The sequence below is a fragment of the Xenopus laevis genome, chromosome 3S (assembly GCF_017654675.1).
Source record: "Xenopus laevis strain J_2021 chromosome 3S, Xenopus_laevis_v10.1, whole genome shotgun sequence".
Classification (NCBI taxonomy): domain Eukaryota; kingdom Metazoa; phylum Chordata; class Amphibia; order Anura; family Pipidae; genus Xenopus; species Xenopus laevis.
Genome location: NC_054376.1, coordinates 46,241,108 through 46,261,627, shown reverse-complemented (window position 1 = coordinate 46,261,627; position 20,520 = coordinate 46,241,108). Strand labels below are relative to the sequence as shown.

The window sequence follows — 20,520 nt, the reverse complement described above, 5'->3', positions numbered from 1 at the left end:
CGTTAAAGGTTACTAACCCAGTGTTGCTTCAATTATTGGGCAGCCATTGCTGGGTTACCCAATAAAGTGCTATGTGCTAGGTGCTAATAATTCATCAGCAATTAAAAATCATGTAACAGGATTAATTAATATTGTGCTATAAAGTGCTAGTGCTTCAAATGAAATTAAGAAGTTAACTTAAATAACCAGGATTAAATTGACCCAGGTGAGATTAAAGTTAATTCATTATTATATATCACACATTAAAATCCATTCATTATAGAAGATTGTAAATAACTGATTAACTGTTAAAAAGTAAACTTTACTAAATTCATTAAAATTGCTGCAAATCAATTAAGGTAATCTTTGAGGACTGTATAAAAATTGGTGAGTAATAATTAATCCATACACCCCCGTTAAAGTTATAGGGTGTTAAAAAACGTTTGCATGAAATTATTCAAAGGAGACCAGCATTGAAAGAGAAAGGAGGAATAGGAAAATTGTTAGAGGTGGAGAAGTCCCAAGTTCTAGCTGCCTGTATTTTTCTAAGTCTGGGACCCCACACGGAGGAGAAAGTAGGTCACTGGGGACTGTAGTCTCAATTTTACCTTGCTATCTTATAATTCGGAGAGCTAATCTTCCCTATAAAACTACAAATCCCAGAGTGCAGAGACGTGCAACTAAATTGGTTAGGGACGGAAGACTTAAATTATGAGGGTAGACTGAAGAGGTTGGGGTTGTTTTCTCTGGAAAAAAGGCGCTTGCGAGGGGACATGATTACACTTTACAAGTACATTAGAGGACATTATAGACAAATGGCAGGGGACCTTTTTACCCATAAAGTGGATCACCGTACCAGAGGCCACCCCTTTAGACTAGAAGAAAAGAACTTTCATTTGAAGCAACGTAGATGGTTCTTCACAGTCAGGACAGTGAGGTTGTGGAATGCACTGCCAGGTGATGTTGTGATGGCTGATTCAGTTAATGCCTTTAAGAATGGCTTGGATGATTTTTTGGACAGACATAATATTAAAGGCTTTTGTGATACTAAACTCTATAGTTAATATAGGTATGGGTATATAGAATTTTAATTAAAAGTAGGGAGGGGTGTGTGTATGGATGCTGGGTTTTCATTTGGAGGGGTTGAACTTGATGGACTTTGTCTTTTTTCAACCCAATTTAACTATGTAACTATGTAACTACTATGTAACTATGTATGTATGCATAAATATATATCTTTCAAAGCCTCTTCCAATCGGCCTTGTAGTGGTCCACCAGGATACCAGGAAAAATCCAAGTTAGCCCCCCAGGCTAGTCCCACCCGTTCTCTGCCACCAGTCCCATACTTCTCTGGAGACGGGGTGGCCTCCTTGTGTGGCAATAGCTGCCTTGAAGTGTAAAGAGGTAGGTGTGGTAGCAGGAACCTGCATATGGGGTGGGGGAGAAGGTTTGAGACATTGTTTGGTGGCAGGTGAACATATAGGTCTGATTCTCAGAAGGGCCCACAGAACTCCATTATGAAGTTGGCTTTGTAAGATATGGAAGTGAGAGGTGCTCACGAGCTCATCAGTTTAGATCCATAGATTAAAGGCACATGAAAATGCATTAATAGAACAATGTATAATGGCTTTTGGCACATTTTCAAGAGAAATCTCTTTTGAAGAATGTGGAGGAAACGCAATAATAAGTTATTTGATGTAGAAGCTTCCCAGTCGGTGTTGCCTGGCATGATCAATGCGCTGTGCAAATGGAGCAGACGATGCAACTACTGCTAATGGCTGGATTGCTGCAGATGTCCCAGTGACCGAAGGTAAAGTGGAGCCTGTAGAAGGTGGAATTAAAGGATTTCCAGAGATGACAGAACCATACCGGATTAGCTTCTTATTAGCTGGAGGTTCTGTTGGGAGAAATAAATCATTATTAACTGTCAGTGATATTTGATTACATTTTAAATTAGCCTTCATTTTTTTAAATTTTCAGCAATATTGCTGAAATATATTTTGTTCAGAAGCTGTTTAGGGTGGAATTTCAGCAGCTATCTAGTTGCTAGGGTATACTTTACCATAGCAGCCACAGTGGTATGCATGACCGGAGGAAGATAACTGTAGAGAGCCTGAATAGAAATGTAAATCAAATAAAGTAGCAGTAGCAAATAGACTGTAGCTTCGTGGAACAAGGGTCAGTGACCCCCATCCGAAAAGTGTAAAGAGGCAGAAGGGAAAGGCAATTAATTCTAAAGCTATATGGAACAGCTGCATTTCAGTGAGATGAGCAAAGACAAGTTTTCAAAATATTAGTCAATATTTTGCCAGGAAAGTGCTACTTTTTTCAATTAGTATTAGTAAAGGAATATATTACATTGTTGAATAAAATTAATTAATTCATGATTTGCTGCAACAAACTGTAAAACTAACAACAAAATCTTGTAGACTTTAAAAATTTTAAAAACACATAGGGGTTCATTTACTTTTCTCCCTGGGAATGCTACACCCTGCTCCACCTTCAATGATTACTCAGCAAGTCCAATTGTTTTAGAATTACTTATATTAGATACACCATGAGACTTCTGAAAATCTAGCATAAGGAGCAGAAAGCAGGGCCAAACCTGTCCTTACCTAACTTGCACATCAGAATGCCTACATGCCATCCCACCTTTGACTAAAGTGCTGACTAATGCAGTCCATACTATATTTTTTGGGGCAGCCTCAGGTCTATATGCTCTATTAGGCAAGCCGGGGGGGGGGGCAGTGTGCAAAGTCATAAATTAACCCGATAGAGATTCGCTCTACTCAACAGGCTTCCTCCTTCCTCACTGTCTATTAAAATTGATTTACCTGCCTCTAACTACATTATCTAGTCAGGAAAGTGGATCCTGACCGCTTTAGTAGATGCAGGAAGTGAATTGCAGACATTTTTATACTTTGTACACTGAGTTGTGACTTGCAAATTGGGGGGCATTTCTCCATCATGTATGAATATCACATGCAGGGGAATATGGTGGAGTAAGGTACAGCTAATAATATCAGCAATCATAAAAGAAAAAGAAAATAAACTTACTTGACTCCATCTTGTATTTGGCACTTTGACAATGTTCTGTATTAATTAAGCCATTCATTGGCTTGAAATACATTTCACATTTAGCTGTAGTGGCCTGCTCACATTGAACTCCAGTCCAAGTTAGTTTTCTATTATCAGCATGTCTCCTCATTAACAACTGTGTTGAGGGAGGAGGTACAACCAAGGATGTGAAGCCAGGAAAATATGCTTGGTTCCCAAAAGGTATACCACTGAAGGTTCCTTGGCTGTTCAGCTGTGTTGTTTCTGTGGATGATGCTCCTTGGCAAAACATAGGATACAGAGGAATGATAACTTCTGGGTCTTGATACCTAATAAATCCTTCCGTATTCTGGTAATAAATGGGGAAAAAAGTCAAAGCCTGAGACAAAACTCATACTTTCTTGGCTTGTGTATATCACTTCACCTATAGTTTATGTTTTACCACAGTGCATTCATACCCTGATGCCAGAGACGTAACTAGAGGGGGGCAGGCCCTGGTGCGGGACGTGCATCCGGGCCCCGCCCCCTCCATACGGCCACATTTATGGCCACATTTCCCTTAGAAGAGAGTGGCGTGCGAGCTGCCGGGGCGCCTTGAGGGGGTGCGGGCCCTGGCCCAATCGCACCCCCTGCTCCCCCGATAGTTACGCCACTGCCTGATGCCTACACAGATAAGAGTTTATCACTCATAGCTGGTTATGTAATAAAAGGCACTAAGTAAAGCATCAAATCAGCAGGTAGCAGTTACTGGTCACATGTTTAAAAGCAAACTTCGATGGTTTCTATTGGTTACTGCTTCTGTGCAAATTTAGTGCCTTTTATTACATATGGGGGAAAGGCTTTTTCACAAAGAAAATAAATCTGCTTGCTCTTGATATACTAGTTCATAAGATACCATATTCATACTTTCAAGATGGGGGGGCAAGGATTTCTGCAGCCAACTACAAATAAGCTGCTCAGTATAGCAGCAGTAATATCTTTGAAAGAGTGTATTGCTCATTTCTCACCAGAGTAAGCAAACAACAGCTGGACTATCAGGAACTGAAAGCACATTTAAATGCTTTCTAATGAATGCACACCTGGTTTCTTGGCTGCGATTCACCAAGGTAGTGTTCAAATGACTGGAGGTCCGAAGTTCCATGATCTACAAGGCTCAGCACTCTATGCACCTGATCCACAATTCCAAGTTCATAGATTAGTCTCTCTCTTTGTTGCAGACCTTGCAGCCTTTCTCGTTCTTCATTCTCATCAATGTCCACAGGTTTCGTAGGATCATATTTGACCTCCTGCGATAATAATAGAAGATTCAAAACATTAACATAAAATTTAAACGGTAAATAAAGAATGAGGACACGTGGCTGGCAACTGAAGGTTTATAGGTAAATCATATTTATTCAATATGGAATATCAGCGCCTGCTCATGACAGCCTATAAGCTATATTGCCCTGGACGCAAGTTTCCATGTAACCCCACTCTATCGCACGGTAAAAATTTTACAGACTCACATTAAGGGGCAGATTTATTAAGGGTCAAATTAAAAATTCAATTAGAATTTTTTAATTTTTTTATGGTCAAAACACTCAAATTGGAATTGTGAATTATCCAAACTCAATTTGAGTTTTAATTTAAATTAGAATTTTGAGATTTATCTTTAAGAACTTGAATTTGCCACCTAATACCTGCCAAGTTTATGTATAAGTCAATGGGAGAGGTCTTATAGTTGCTTATAGTTAATACATTTTGCAGGGCTTTGCTCAGCACATTAACTTCACTATTTCCTAACTACTGGTTCTATGAGAGGGGCACTGTGTGATGTCAGGAATGTACCTTTTTTTCTACATTCCTGTAGTGAGCAGATGTACTGCGGATCACAGGTCTCTTCATCACTTTCTGCCTCATGGCTTTTTCTCCTGCTGACTCACCCTGCAAGATGTATTTTGTCTCTCTCTTCTTTTTCCCAAACGGTGTTTTAATTTGTTCCTTCTTTATACGCAGTTCCTCTAACTGCTGCCTGTTGGATTAAAAAAATAGTATATACCTTGAAAATAAAGTTCTTTTATCGAGATTGAGTGCTAATGTCAGGTGCTAATGTTTGCTTGTTGGCGCCTATTCATACACAAGCAATAAACTACTGCTACATATCTGATTTGCTAATGGTAATGATCTATTTATCACTTTTGACTTCACCATTGTAACTTAAATGTTTTGGCATAACCAATCTTCCTCAGATACATATCATATGCACTTGAGGAAGGCTGGTTATGCCAAAACAAGTTGTCCTTTAACTGATGCAATAAAGCCACTATGGTGAAGTTATAAGTTACTTTGTTTGCTCTCCAGGTATAATTTTACTCATTACTTGTAAGTAACCGGAATGGTGTTCTTGCCTCTTACATAAAGGAGAAGGGACTGGTCTATTTGCGTGACTTTTACTTAAAATTATTAAAAATACCAGATACACTTCAGCTACATTTTTTAATTCATATTTACCTAGCTTTTTAACTCCATTCATGCCAAACATTCTGCCCTTAATCATAGCCTTTACATCTTCTGTTACACTTTTGCCCCTCATCAAGGTATTTATATCAGCCCCATATTTATATAAGGAAACCATTCCACAAACTATAGTGCAGATTAAAAGATCTAGGAATGGCTGAATAATTGCACAAAACCAGCCATTTTGTTTTCACATCATACCTTGCACATTCCTCTCTTGCCTTTGAAGCTGCAGTTTCTTGGAACAGAGACCCACTGTGTTTGAAGAACTTTTCATACACTTCTCCTTCAGCTTTTGGGTAAATTCTGCGATATCCTCCAAGATGGCTATCCTCATACTTTTCAATTTGTGCCAGCCAAGAAGCCTGGGAGGTTTCCAACTGTTCCCTCCTGTGTTCACAGAGCAGGTATGAGACAGCTGAGCATTTTTGTTATCAGGTTATGGAACTGCTGTTAATACATAGCTATCAATTACAGAGAAACCTTGATTTTACATCCTCTGATTTTAAGTTTTCCCTCATTTAACATTGTTTTTTTGTGGTCTCATCTATATATTATGCATAATACATTTCCCTGATTTTATTGCTAAAGCTGGGGCCACCAATCTAACCCCAAAATATATTAGGTTATAGTATATAAATATGTTAGCTCCTCAAACTTAATTACCAAGCACTAGGGATGCACCGAATCCAGGATTTGGTTTGGGATTCGGCCAGGATCCGGCCTTTTTCAGCAGGATTCAGAGTTGGTCGAATTATTCTGCCCAGCCGAACCAAATCTGAATCCTAATTTTCATGCAAATTAGGGGCGGGAAGGGAAATCGCGTGACCAAGGAAGTAAATTTTTTCCCCCTTCCCACCCCTAATTTGCATATGCAAATTAGTATTCTGTTCAGCATTCGGCCAAATCTTTCGCGAACGATTCAGGGGTTCGGCCAAATCCAAAATAGTGGATTGGGTGCACCCCTACCAAGCACCCATAAAGTTTGGGAATTCCATTAATTTTGTGTGGGAAAAATCATTGCCCCTAATCAGACAAAGCAGTTACTTTTTGTAAAACTACCCAGCCGTAAATTGTCCAACCCTTCTTGTTATTATGAAGAGTTTTTATTGCTATGCTGGCTGCCTCCATATATATCTATATCATCTAATAATATCCACCTACTGTCTGACTTTCATAATCATTTCATATTTTTATTAGCTACAATGTAATAGGAACTATGTTATTGATAAGAAGCCACAAATGCATATTATTTCTGTGTTTTACATTGGTTCAAAACTAAAACGACCAGTCAATACTGATGAGTATGTGAAAAGTAAAGAGGTTTGACACTCTTACCCTGTACAGGTATCTGTTTTTATACTCTAGCAAGTAGAGGGCAATTGCCTATGCAGCTGATCAGATAATACAAAGTCTAGAACGGCTTCAAACTAAACCCAGAGAACTGGGAACTGAGCTCTGGTCACAGACACATTTGGGTGTCTTGTCTATCCTTTAGCAGAAGAGAGAATTTGAGAGGAGAAAGTGATGGGTCTTGAATGAATGAAACCAATTCAGCAAAATAGGGAATTTATCTCTAGTATAAGAGATAATGAAGTTGTACAGTATGGGAACTATCGTAAAAACAAAAATTTTATATAAGCTTCAGCTTAAGTTTCGTGAAATAAGAAACTTTCTGAATACAATCAATTACATATTCTGCATCGTTTCAAGTTTATCTTCACTATTCCTATCTCAGCATCTGTTTCTCCTCATTTTGTCTTCATTCAGAAATAGGGTGTCAGATGAATTCTCCCATACTGTATATCTTATAGGGGGGCTTCTTTTTCCTAGAAGATGTATTAGAGCTCATTCTATTAAAATCACCATAAATCCTGTCTCTCTACATGCAGAATTTGTGCAAAAGGCAGTTATTTTGTTGGATTTTGTTTGTACTGGAATCAGTTATTTGAGTGAGCTCTAATACATCTGCTATGAAAGGGAGTCCCTCCATATAGGATATACTGTATTGGATCATTCATCTGACACCCAACTGCTGCATGAAGACAGAATAAAGAGAAACAGATGCTGAGAGAGGAATAGTGGATATAAACTTGATTATTTCAGAAACAATGCAGACTTTTTAATGGATTGTATTTAGAAAGTTTCTTACTTAAGTATGAAGAAGCTTAATTTTATTTCAGCAATTGTTCCCCTTTAAGTTGGAAGTGCATGTGACTGATTTTTGTTAATTTTTTGCAGATTATTAAAACGGCCCGTTTTTTACAAAAGGAACTGAACTGTTTTTACTGATAACTGTGGAGCTTTTTTTGATTTATACTTGTTGGGATATATTTTGCCCACCTAGTTTCTCGAGGCAGATTCCGCTGAAATAAACGCTCTTTAACTCGCCGTTTATCCTCCTCAATAACCTTTCTCTTGTCACAAGCACGGAGGTTGACTAAGTTAAGTGTGTCCTGAATCAGAGGGTCCTTGACCTCCTTGTCCAAGGTGGAGTCAGTTGTAAAACTAGGGGAGTGATTCACCTGTTCAAGCAGTGAAATACATACTTTTAAAAATATGTTACCAGATACAGCCCCTACCTGAGAACTCCATCTTTATACAAAACAAATATTGTTTGCCAATATATTGCAAGGGGAAGTTCATAACATACTGTATATGACACGTCAGACAGAGGCGTAACTACAGAGAAAGCTTCTGCGGAGGGGGAGGGGGCAGGAGATATAAGGGGCCCCATAAGGCCCTAATTAATTATCAATTTCAACATATACAGGTATGGGACCTGTTATCCAGAATGCTCGGGACCTGGGGTTTTCCGGATAACGGGTTTTTCCATAATCTTCATACCTTATGTTAACTAGAAAATCATGTAAACATTGAATAACTCCAATAGGCTGATTTTGCTTCCAATAAGGATTAATTATATCTTAGCTTGGAGCAAATACAATGTACTGTTTTATTATTACAGAGAAAAAGGAAATCATTTGATTATAATGAAGTCTATGGGAGATGGCCTTTCTGTAATTCGGTTCTTTCTAGATAAGAGTTTCCAGATAACGGATCCCATACCTGTATTGGTAAAAAAGGACAGCCTCTGGATATGTTGGGGGCCCTAAAATAAATTTGCTGTGGGGCCCAGTAACATCTAGTTACCCCACTGATGTCAGATATCTTTGTTCTAAAGTTGAGTGGGCAATGTTGGGCTGATACAATCATTTGGGCCTAAGGCCAACAATCAGATCATAACTGTGACCAAGGTAAGCCCTTGGGAAGAGGATTGCATCAACAATCAATTGGAAAATCAAAACTGCCCAATTGGTATCTGGGCGATTTTCAAGTGGCACCACACATGGGCTAATAAGCTGCTGACTTGGTTTGAAAGGACTGAGATGGCTGCCTTTATCAGCCTGTGTGTGGCAAGCTTAAAGGAACAGTAACATCAAAAAATAAAAGTGTTTTAAAGGAATGACAATATAATGTAGTGTTGTCCTGCAATGGTAAAATTGGTGTGTTTGCTTCAGAAACACTACTATAGTTTATATAAACAAGCTGCTGTGCAGCCACTCAAGCACAGAATACTTAGTAAATAACAGATAGTTCTGAAGAATCCCATTGTATACTACAGAGTGTATCTGTTATCTGCTGTGTATCCTGTGCCTTTTCTCCTTTTCCAGCTTTGAATGGCTGCCCCCATGGCTACAAAGCAGCTTGTTTAAATAAACTAAAGTAGAGTTTCTGAAGCAAACACACCAGTTTTACTACTGCAGTTATATTTTAATCACTTTAATAAACTTTAATTGTTTGTGTAACTGTACCTTTAAGAAAGGGATAGGCACTAGGGATATAACATTTATTTTAAAACCAGAGCTTTTTATTGCTGGAAGTTCCAGTCTGAGAATGGTGATTCTTTAAGTGACTTAAAGGGGGGTATTTATTAAAACTCAAAATGTTCTCATTATTTTTAAAATAAAAATTCGACCTAACTCCCAACCATGATTTAGCTCAATTTACTAAGAAATCCAAACAGAAAAATTGTACAAGCACTAAGTTTGCCCAGGACCAATAACCAATAGCAACCAATAAGATGTTTGCTACGAAACAGGTAACCAGTAAATTCTATCTGCTGATTGGTTGCTATGGGTTACTGCTCCTGGGCAATCTTAGCTTTTAATTACATAACCCCCATGAAGCATAATAAATCTTGAAAAAATTCATATTTTTTTTCCCTCTAAAAATTCGTTTTTTTCCCCTTAAAAAACTCGACCAGAAAAATTTGAGGCTTAATAAATAGGCAGGCCCTAAAGCAGGGTCCAACTCACGGCCCAGGTTGGATATGAATGCGGCTCAGCTTGAACTTCCACCAGTCCAGGAAATGTCACGTTGCAACTTTCTTTTTTGTTTACTTATATTGAACAAAGCATTATGTACCTCTATAAGCCAAGGTTTTAATTTTCTGTCCAGAAGAATATCAAACCCCAGTATCTCAAAGCAAGCACTACCAGCAACGTAATTTGGAAAACAAGTGCGATAGTTGTGCTTCAGTATAGGGTGAGCAGAAATTAGAGTCTTAATAATAACATCATCAATGTCCTCCCAGAGTTTGCTTGTGTCATAATGATTGTTCTCCAGCCATGTGTTCAGAGTGGAAAGTTTCCTAATAGAAGGGAAATAATATTGTTTAAAAAAACAATAAAGGGCCTCTATGTATTAAGCATTTTCACATGCTTTTTGGCTATTGTATAATGATAATAAGGTTGCAGGCTTGCCTGAATTCATTTAAAAATGCTGCTTACAGATGGAATGCTGGTTGTCCTATTCTTATACAGTTTACCCAACATGCACACTGGCCTCTTGGCTACTTAAAGGAATACATAATAAAATATACATTGTACACACGGTGTACCAGGAACAATTCCATAGGAATAGTGCCTACTCCTCTGCCTTTGCTATACAAGTATATAAGGATAAAAGTAAATGTACACTGTTCTCAAGGAGCAAAATAGACCTGTAATTCATGCCTCTACCATTTTTCAATGATAATCCTCTACAATAAGCCAATATGGGGGGTGACCATCAGAAAGACATATAGATATGTCTACTGTTTGTCTTTGCAAACCCTATGGTTTAAATTCCTCCTTTCAGCTAAAAATTGCTTCCTAAATTGTACTAATACAAGAGTTTTTGAAGAAGATGGATGGAAGAAGGAGGATTAAGGGATAAAGAATGCAGTGGCTTCTATGGCAAAATAAAATTTTAGGGCTATGGCACATATTCTCTACTGGGGAGAAGTGCTTGAATCTACCACTGTTTTCAATTCATTTAAATGGTACATATGTGTCAACAATGTGAACTAAACACATTTAAACCCAATTATGCAGTACTTTTGATCTAAAAATTTCCCAATCCTGCCTCATGGTTCACATTTGAATTAAAGGTAAGCAGTGTTGGTGAATTTGGAGATATATAATAATAATAACTCACCTTTTACTTCCTGTCAAATCATCTCGGATAAAGTTTTCATTATGTTTGTTGATTGCATAATTGGTAAGGTGCATGCAGATGTCATCCTGGAAAAAAAAATATTTTTTATCTGCAAAAAAGTAAAACATGGCCTGATGACAAGAATGCTTAAGGCTTAATGTTAATACATTGTACAATGTGATGGTATCATTTATTGTATGCACATAACATATGCCCTCATATGTCTTTGTTTAAAGGAATCAATAATCAATATATTTGCCATTTAATATCAGGCAAGCAAATACAAGTCTCCATGTCCCACTTCCAACCCTCAGAATCCTCCACTGTTTAGTTTGCTCGGTGCCTCTAACCTACAATATGCACAGGAACAGAGCAATGAATAGCTTATAAAACTATATAAATAATTAATGAATTTGCAGGTAACCATAGGAGTTATGATCACCTTTATTTACATTTTCAGTAATACATGGTAGTAGAATTGTTCTGAGTAATAAGCATTATTTAACTTCATATTTTGTCGATCCACAACAGTAGAATGTCATTCAAAGACTCTAATGGTTAAATAGTGAGCAAAAATCATAGTATCATATCATATGTCCTTCTTTTAATCAGCAGCAATATCGGGCACATTTACTAAGTTCGAGTGAAGGATTCGAATGAAAAAAACTTTGAATTTCAAAGTATTTCTTTTGGGTACTTCGACCATCGAATAGGCTACTACGACCTTCGACTTCGAAACTATTAGAACTAAAAATCGTTCAACTATTCAACCATTCGATAGTCGAAGTACTGTCCCTTTAAAAAATTACTTCGACTACATATTTTGGCAGTTTAAACCTACCGAGGTACAATGTTAGCCTGTGGGGACCTTCCCCAGCACTTATCTAACCTTTTTTTGATCGAAGAAAAATCGTTCGATCGATCGCTTTATCGTTTGATCGAACGATTTTTACTTCGATCGATCAATCGATCGAAGGATTTGCACTAAATCCTTCCACTTTCTATATTAGAATTCGAAGGATTTAAATTCGAGGGTCGAATTCGAGGGTTTATTAACCCTCGATATTCGACCGTTGATAAATGTGCCCCCAAATGTATAGTATGTTTTAAAATGAAAAATTGTTATAACCCACATGGACCATTAAATTCAGCCAAAATCAGTGCCTGATAAATGAACAAAGTTAGCAGTTTCTTTTTACCAGGTTATTGTGATTGGGTTCTACATAATTCATTGTTGCAAAACGTGCCAGGCCTTCTTTGTAGACGAAAATGCGCAGGGGTTCACAGGATGCGACAAGGGCATAGATTCGAAGGTCAAATTTGAATCCATCAATGAGGAATGGCTGCATGGTAGAATTAAATAACATAAGGGCAATAGTAAAATAACAAAATCAGTAATATTAAAAGTCCGGCCCTGCAAATCAGATTGGTGAAAGACTTTCCTACAATTAAAAGCTTTATGTTGTGATCACTATCAGTGGTATAAGCACAGGCTGTGAAGTCATCTTTAGGAATTGTTAAAAAAGTCTTCGTTTCTAGATTTAAAGGTGGTAAAACTATTTGTTCAACTAGAAAACCAGAATAAATGTTTGTCTAACATACTGTATAATATGCATGAACGAATATAGCTTTTTATTTGGCAAACTCAAATTCAAACACTAAACCGGTATTGGAAAAACCAAAGAGTTTACCTAAACTGTTATTTGTTTAAGGGTGGAGTTGGCCAGGGATTGCCCATTAAGATGGAATTTGAAAAGAATGTCTATTTGTTCTCTTATATACTTACAGTATATACTATATAATTACATCTTGAATTATATAGTATATAAGAATTATGGTGAGATTTGGGGTGCACACGTATGTGCTGCCCATATTACTGGAAGCATTATTAAATGGCTAATTTCCATATATATATCTAAGGGGCCATAAACAAATGTTGCACTTTAATGATGGGAAATAAAGTTAAAAACTCTGAAAACTTTAGGAGGCACTAAAGCCTTAAATTTGCTTTCAGCACCATCCAACTTTCATTAAATTCTGGTGTATTAGGGGATCTCAACTCATTCAAGCATTCCCATTCCAGTGTGAGTGCTTTTTCAGTTACTGCTTCTTTCGGGGCTGCTCTATTTGTTGCCTGGGAAAGAGCAAAAATGCATTTGTGGTGAGCAATGCCTAAAAATAATATTTCCAAGAAGATGTTTCCGTCATTGTTTCAGGGTCATAATTATTATGCTGTGTAAAAAACAGTGGGATAATACAACTCACATCACCAGGCTTTGCCGCGTAAGGGTCGGGGCACACGGGCAGATTCGGGGAGATTAGTCGCCAGGCAACAAATCTTCTCTTCTTCGAGGTGACTAATCTCCCCGATCTGCCTTGTCCTGCCTTCCGCTCTGAATTTCACAGCATAGTAAATATTCTTATTTTACTAAATTTTACAAAACATCCTACACTGTCTTACTTTAGGAATGTACTGCTGACAGATCATGTTATCACCGTGTTTTATATCCTTCAGGTTCTTGGAAAGAAATATACCCCGGCCCTGGCAGCCACTGTCAGGCTTACAGATGTAGATGCTGTTTTTCTTTGTCCGGCAATGGGCTTGGAGATCACCATAACTGAGCAAAGAAGCAGAGACTGCAGTTAGAGAGAATCTGGTGCATTTCATTGGTAACCCACTATTTTTTTGGTTAGAGAGTCACCGCTCAGTAAAGATATAAACCTAGGCTGCTCCAATATAGATAAGCATTATGCACCATTAACAGAATAAACAGTTTTAAAAATTTAATTTCTTCTTAAGAGGAAACATATTTCTATGTAAACTTCATCTGCTATTGTGTGAAGCTTTAACAGGGGAATAGAAAGAATGCACTTTAATATGTTGCCCAATTACTTAAAACAACAATATTTGTTTTTATAGAAATATCTATTTGGGGTTTCATAGCACAAATAGTTGCTAAATGATTACTGATATTAGCCAATGTTATGCTATCTATGATATTCATTGAATGCATCCCAATTTAGGAATGATGGTATAAATGTGAAATATTTTAAAAACTTAATAGATCTCTAGATATGCCATGTAATCTGTTTAAATCTGAGTGGGGACTTGCTGTGGACAATATGGGCTGTTATATAACTGCTTAATGTCTGGGCTGGTACAGTATATTAAATATGTAAAAGGGAAATATTTTGAGGGTTTGCTGAAATTTGGTAGCTGGTCCAAAATAATCTAAATGATAGCATTAGAAGTGGTAGTATATATGAATGTAGATTTCTATTTTTACAGCGCTATTCTTATATGCCTTTAAGCAAACAGCAAGGAAAGAACCTTTTTGTTGTGCAGATAAAACTCACTCAGCAGGCAAGCACCACGTTCGAGGAAAGATGTTGTACTCTTTTGGAAAGAGCTTTGACAGTCTATTCATATTCCTTGCCAGAAGATCCTTCCTGCATATTTCAGTCATACCAGGAAAATGGTTTATTTTCTGTTAAAGTAAAAAATTCTTTTCATTTAGAGCAATCCTCACAGTATGAGTTTTCCATATAGTGGACCAGTCATTTGTTTTTAAGGTGTCTATGCTATTGACGCTCTGAGTAGGCTAGGGCCATACAATTCTCTGAAGTCTGTGTTCGTACCACATCCTTCACATACTGTAGATGGCAGAATACTTGTTTACCGTTACCAAGTAATAACTAAGCATTTCTTATACGTGGCAGTACCAATGTTCCCTCTGAGGTGTGAGGCTTGTGCAAATGCACACAAATTTTGAGGCCAGCGCACACAACAAATTGTGGTGTGCACAAAGAATTTTGTTTGACAACACAAAATTCTTTATGAATTTTGACCTTAGTACACAGTTTTTAAAAAACTGTGCACACAAGTTTAAAATATGTGCCAAAAAACATTTTTTTTTCTTTCACGCACATAGCCATGAAAGAATTAGAGGGAACATTGGGCAGTTCTTTTGGCTGCTGAAAAATGGTATGTGTTTTGTTTGAATGTCATTCAGAAATGACTGCAGGCTCCACTCCAGCACAGGCTTATTGAAAATGCTCTGAGGAAAACTTGGCATCACATATTGGCACTGTATTAATATATAATAATTATTTTGGGTGGTAGATTGTGACTGTTATTCACTGTGGTTATACTGGCTGATTACCATTTTGTGATCATATGGGAGTACAGCTGCTAGGCTGCAAAAGGTTACCTTTCCCTGGTCTAATCTAGAAATGTCACCTGGAATCTCTTCATGTCCATAACACGTTCCAGTGAAACAGAGCAGTCTGTCCAATAAACGATCCACTCTTCTTCATCACCAACATCCTTAAGTCCACAGCGTCGTGCAGCCCGACGGACTGAAACACAGTTGTAATAGTGATAGGCTTTAATTGATTATTTGTATGCAGGAAGATTAAAGGGCCACTGTACACTTACATTGTCTTATAAAGCAGTACAGCTATGTTGGTATGGTTATTGTATAACTCTGTAAAGGAAATAGCAACAAGTCCCTGCTAATTGTATGCTTCTGGAAAACTATTACTTGCTGTTCCAACTAATTGTGACCTTATTGAACCTGGACGGGGGTTAATTGTCTTGCCACAGAAGTTGGAGCTACCAAACTCAGAGCTCTGGCAACCATACTTACCACATTCATATTTGCAGTTGGTTAGGTTTATGCCAAGGGCCCTAAAAAGAAAAGGAAGATTAATTAATGACTGTATGGCTTCTGAAAATATCAAACACTGACTGCACATATATAGCAGAATATACCTTTGTTTTCTTCTCTTCTTCTTTTTTGATTCATCTCTTGATTTCTGCTGCGTTGTCTTTGTTTGTTCCAGTTCATTAGGCTGTTGATCTTGGTTGTTACTATGCACGTCTTGCAGTTCATCTGGAAGGTCTGTGCTCACTTCTGGGGGGCCCTCTGATCCAACCTCATTATCACCCTCTTCTTCTTCTTCTTCTGAATTATCATCATTAGATTCAGCAGATTCAGTAAAAACATCCTCCTTCATGTTGTCAGGTACACACTAACATCAAGTGAATGTAGGGCATAACCCAGTTAAAGAGCTGCTGTTGGTAGAAGGAAAAACAAAATCATTGGCTTCAAGATTATATTATTATCTGGGAAATAAAACGGATGATCAAAGCCATGAACTTGCAAAAGGCATTTGCAGGCCAAATAAGGGGAACCTCTAACTAAAATAACAGAGTGACACAGGCTTATATATCTTTCACAATAGCATATTGAACCCCTTCTAGATTATATTCCTTTAAACATATCTACCAACAGTGATTTCCAGGTTCACTCTGTCCCCAGGTATTTTAGTTAAAGCATGGTATAGATTGTAAGCTCCTTAGGGCAGGGACCTCATTTTAAAAGTGTATTAAAATTTATATAGACAAAAGTAAGGTGTTTGGTTACCTGATGTGAAATAAAGCTTTTCTTTTACTCTACACCGCATCTGAGGAGTTCCTGGAGTGCGCGTTCAATATGGAATTTTGAAGTATTAAAATTTATAGCATTTATGTATTTCATTATTCTCATTAGTCTTATTTTTAATAACAGCACATCTGTTTGTGTTTATGCCTTATATAGCACTACATACACTTATAAGGATATATAAACAAACACATGCACACATACAAAATGTGCCATGCCATTAAAGAAAAAGTATACCTTAAGAATAAACCCTTAACCAATTGATGATACACTATTACAAAAGTATGATCTTTATATATATATATATATATATATATATATATATATATATATATATATATATATATATATATATATATATATAAAGCAATTATATATACACAAGTTGGTCTATCTGATAAATCTTTAGGAACTACAATGTTCAGGGGTATAATTTTCCTTGCTTATTTAATTTTCAACACTATAATATTTCCGCTTCACACAGCCAGCATCCTAATGCCATAAATGATTGAGCTACCATGTAGCAATAACTTGCCTTCCAAGGTCCTCCACTGTGGATGTCTCTGTTTGTTCCTCTAGGGCACAGTAGCTGAAGTAAAGCATACTGGTGCACGAGTATCAATTACCCATTGCCTTACCAAGACCATCTCCCCTTGGACTGCTGGACTATTTCTCTGTGGCCACTTCTCTAGAAAGCTTTATAGGCTTGTGGCTAACCACACACACCTCATCTTTATGGATTCAGTGGCATAACATTTGTGGCCGCCCCCCCTAGAGAAATTTTCTGGGTCCTGACATGGGTTGGGACATGATCGGCTTGAAACCCCAGGCCCACAGCTCAATCCCCCTTCCCCCACCTTTTGTGTAGTGTGTCTCCCTTAGTAGGAACAGCAAGTGGTAACGGGGACCGGTGAGCATACAGCAGACCATGTGACCATCTGGGTCCCTTTCTCCCATGCACCCCCCCCCCACAAAGACTGCTATATGTTACTGGACGCATCATTTACAAGCCCAAGTGGAGTGTGCAAAGTGCAATTTCAGATGCAAAACGCCATGTATTATTACTTAATCTGAAACTTTCCCCCAAATTCTAGAGTAATTGCAGCCATGCTCTGTTCAGTGTGACTGGGAGGATAGAATTTGTGTTTTAACGCAAACACTGTGCAATTTGTGTCTAGAATTTCTAGAGTGTTGGTTGTGTCACTTCCTAAGTGTGCATTTTAAACTGAGTTTGCATCAGATTTATTGGACGGAAAATCTTGTATTCTTACTGAGGCAAACCTACTGTGGGAATCTCAAAGCTACCACCAGGTCCAGGGTTATCATTGTAGATGACAGCAAATGCAGGCTGACCCCCCCCCCTCAAAGTTTTTGCTGTAGGGATTGCCAATGATCATATTCTCTCTAACTTGTTCTGCACAGTTCAGGAAGAGATTATCATCTAGTCGTGGCAAAACTGAAATAAATCCATGCAACATAGAACATGATAATACACTAATATTATATGTATAATTCATATAAATGATTCATTGGTGTTTGCAATAGTGCCAACAAATCTGCAGTATACATAGCAGAATACAGAGTGGACCTAAATTGGCACCAAAACACTTGACAGTTTATGGTAAGAAAAACGAGGTGCCTTGTAAAGGTTCTGTTTATTAAGGGACAGACCTGAATCATTGCCTTAAAGCACTTCATGAGAAATGGGCATGTTGGGGGTGATTGGGGCAGGTTGTGGGTGTGGCTTCATTTGTCACATGATTCAAATACCCATCACACTGATTATTATTATTACCATGAGCAGCAACATACTGCGCAGAGCTGTAAAATAAATGTATTTATACAAAGAAATCACATGAATTACAGTATATACATATTACATACATAACGACCAGTACCAGTACAAGACGTGAGGAAGGCCCTGTGCAAAAGAGCTTACAAACTAAAACTAAAGGTAATGACACACAAGTGTGGGAGTGGGCAAGATCAGAAATATGCCTGGTGAGCGATGTCGCAAATGGTATTGCATTTGGTAGCTAAACATAGTGAGGGTAGGCTTCAATAAAACGTGTTTTAAGAGATCTTTCGAAAGCGGAAAGGTTGGGAGAAAGTTGGAGGAAAGTAGAGAGGCTGACATTGGAGGAAGTGGCAAAAAAAATGTTTTAGGAAGTATGAAAGTTCAAAGAGGAGAAATACAGGAAGAAAAATTTTGAAAGTAACGACCAAATCTGTTTTCTTTGTAAACATGGTTGTTATTTTAATTTGGGAGCTAAACAATTTGCATTGTCAAAGTGCAGTGAGTTATAGGGAATTTAAATGTCAGTTAGCAACTGAACCGGAAAAGGTCCCTGACAGTTAAGGCTTAGTTCACGAGGCAACTTCGGGCGACTATGGAAAACGCATCTTCGCGTGTGCATTAGCGCAGGCGACTTTTCATTATAGCCTATGGGAAAACACGCTGAGGCAGTTCGGGGAGATGTCACTCAGAAGACGAGGCGATTAGTCGACAGACGACAAAATCTTCCCGAATCTCCTTGTGTCAACTAACCCAAAGACTGGTGCAGTCTTCCCTTTCTCTGGCAATCAAAATAATACTCTCTTTATTTTTCTGTGTAATAACATAAACATAAAAACATCCCCCCGACTAACTCATCAATAGCAAAACTCTCCCCTGAAACTCTTGCCTTCCCCACACTGTCTGTGAGTGGAAGAGTCCATTCACTATATACTGCACTGAAATCATGCCTCTGCACTCCCTTCACCCGGTAACTCTGCTGACTGATATATAACAGGAGCTTAACAGTGACACACTAACCTGGCACAGGTCAGACTGTTGCCCATGTTTGCCAGTTCCTCCTAAAAGCCATTCTGCTCACTCTCTACAAGTAACCAAGTCCCAGCAAACTTCTGCCAACAACTTACCAGTAACCGAGGAAACCAAACCAAACCACTGCAAGCTGGGAGAGTGCTAGTGGGTGTGTTCATCTTACAGTGGGTGGGGATTCCCAGCAATGAAGCTGCCAGGAGGCTGTGCATAGTAACGATTCAGGACACAACATAGGCAGAGAGTGTTTATTTTTTTATTTGGGGAGGCTAGTTAAAGCAATATTCTTTCATAGTAAAATAACACACAGTTCATCCAAGTAAAATAAATACAGTGACAATTTGATGCATAATACTTACATGTTATCTGTCTGACCGTTCTTTTAAAGTTGCCTTCTCTTACTCTACTTCTACTCTACTTTCCTAACTTCGCTAGGAAAACTTATTCAGTCGTTTGGACTTCAGTATCACCTTTATGCTGATGACACTCAACTCTACTTGTCTACTCCTGATCTTTCTAATTCTGTCCTTTCCCAAGTTACAGACCACCACCTGAAACTGAACTCATTATATTTCCTCCAAGATCTTCGCCTGTCCCTCAGATATCACTCACAGTAAACAACACCACCTTTCATTCCACCACACAGACACGCTGCCTAGGAGTTAGCCTAGACTCACATCTGTGTTTTTCACCACACATTCAAACACTTGCAAAATCTTGTCGTATTTAACTGCGCGACATTGCCTGAATATGACCATATCATATACGACCATATCTCAGTTCAGAATCAACTAAAACACTGATTCAGTCTCTCATCATCTCCTGCCTTGATTACTGCAACCTACTCCTCGTAGGTATTCCAACAAGTCACCTTTCACAACTCCAATCTGTTCTAAATGCGGCTGCTAGACTCATTCATCTATCTCACCGCTCAACATCAGCTGCTCCCATATGCATGTCCCTTCACTGGCTCCCAATCTCCTCTAGAATCAAATTCAAATTACTTACACTCACATTCAAGGCTGTTAATAATGAAGCCCCTCCCTATATTTCATCTCTGATCTCCAAATACACTCCTTTACGAAACCTTCGCTCTGCTTCTTATCTTCGCCTCGCTTCTCCTCTCATCACTTCTGCCCATTCTAGTCTACAAGACTTCTCTCGGGCTTCTGCTTTTCTCTGGAACTCTCTGCCACAAGCTGTCAGACTTTCCCCTTCTTTCCAAACTTTCAAGCT

At 38.2% G+C, this 20,520-nt stretch overlaps 1 protein-coding gene across 1 annotated transcript; it reads right to left on the bottom strand.

The window, feature by feature from the left end:
- Nucleotides 1-1,115: 1,115 nt before the first annotated feature.
- On the bottom strand, nt 1,116-20,317 carry ttll13p.S. The gene is made up of 15 exons (XM_018255344.2): nt 19,276-20,317; nt 15,788-16,090; nt 15,663-15,703; nt 15,254-15,372; nt 14,371-14,501; nt 13,475-13,631; nt 12,213-12,356; nt 11,014-11,099; nt 9,961-10,186; nt 7,876-8,057; nt 5,734-5,922; nt 4,864-5,047; nt 4,116-4,322; nt 3,037-3,385; nt 1,116-1,876 (listed from the first exon to the last, which is right to left on the bottom strand). Exons 2-15 carry the CDS (start codon nt 16,030-16,032, stop codon nt 1,668-1,670), a joined length of 2,469 nt encoding a protein of 822 aa, XP_018110833.1. The 5' UTR covers nt 16,033-16,090; nt 19,276-20,317; the 3' UTR covers nt 1,116-1,667.
- Nucleotides 20,318-20,520: the final 203 nt, after the last annotated feature.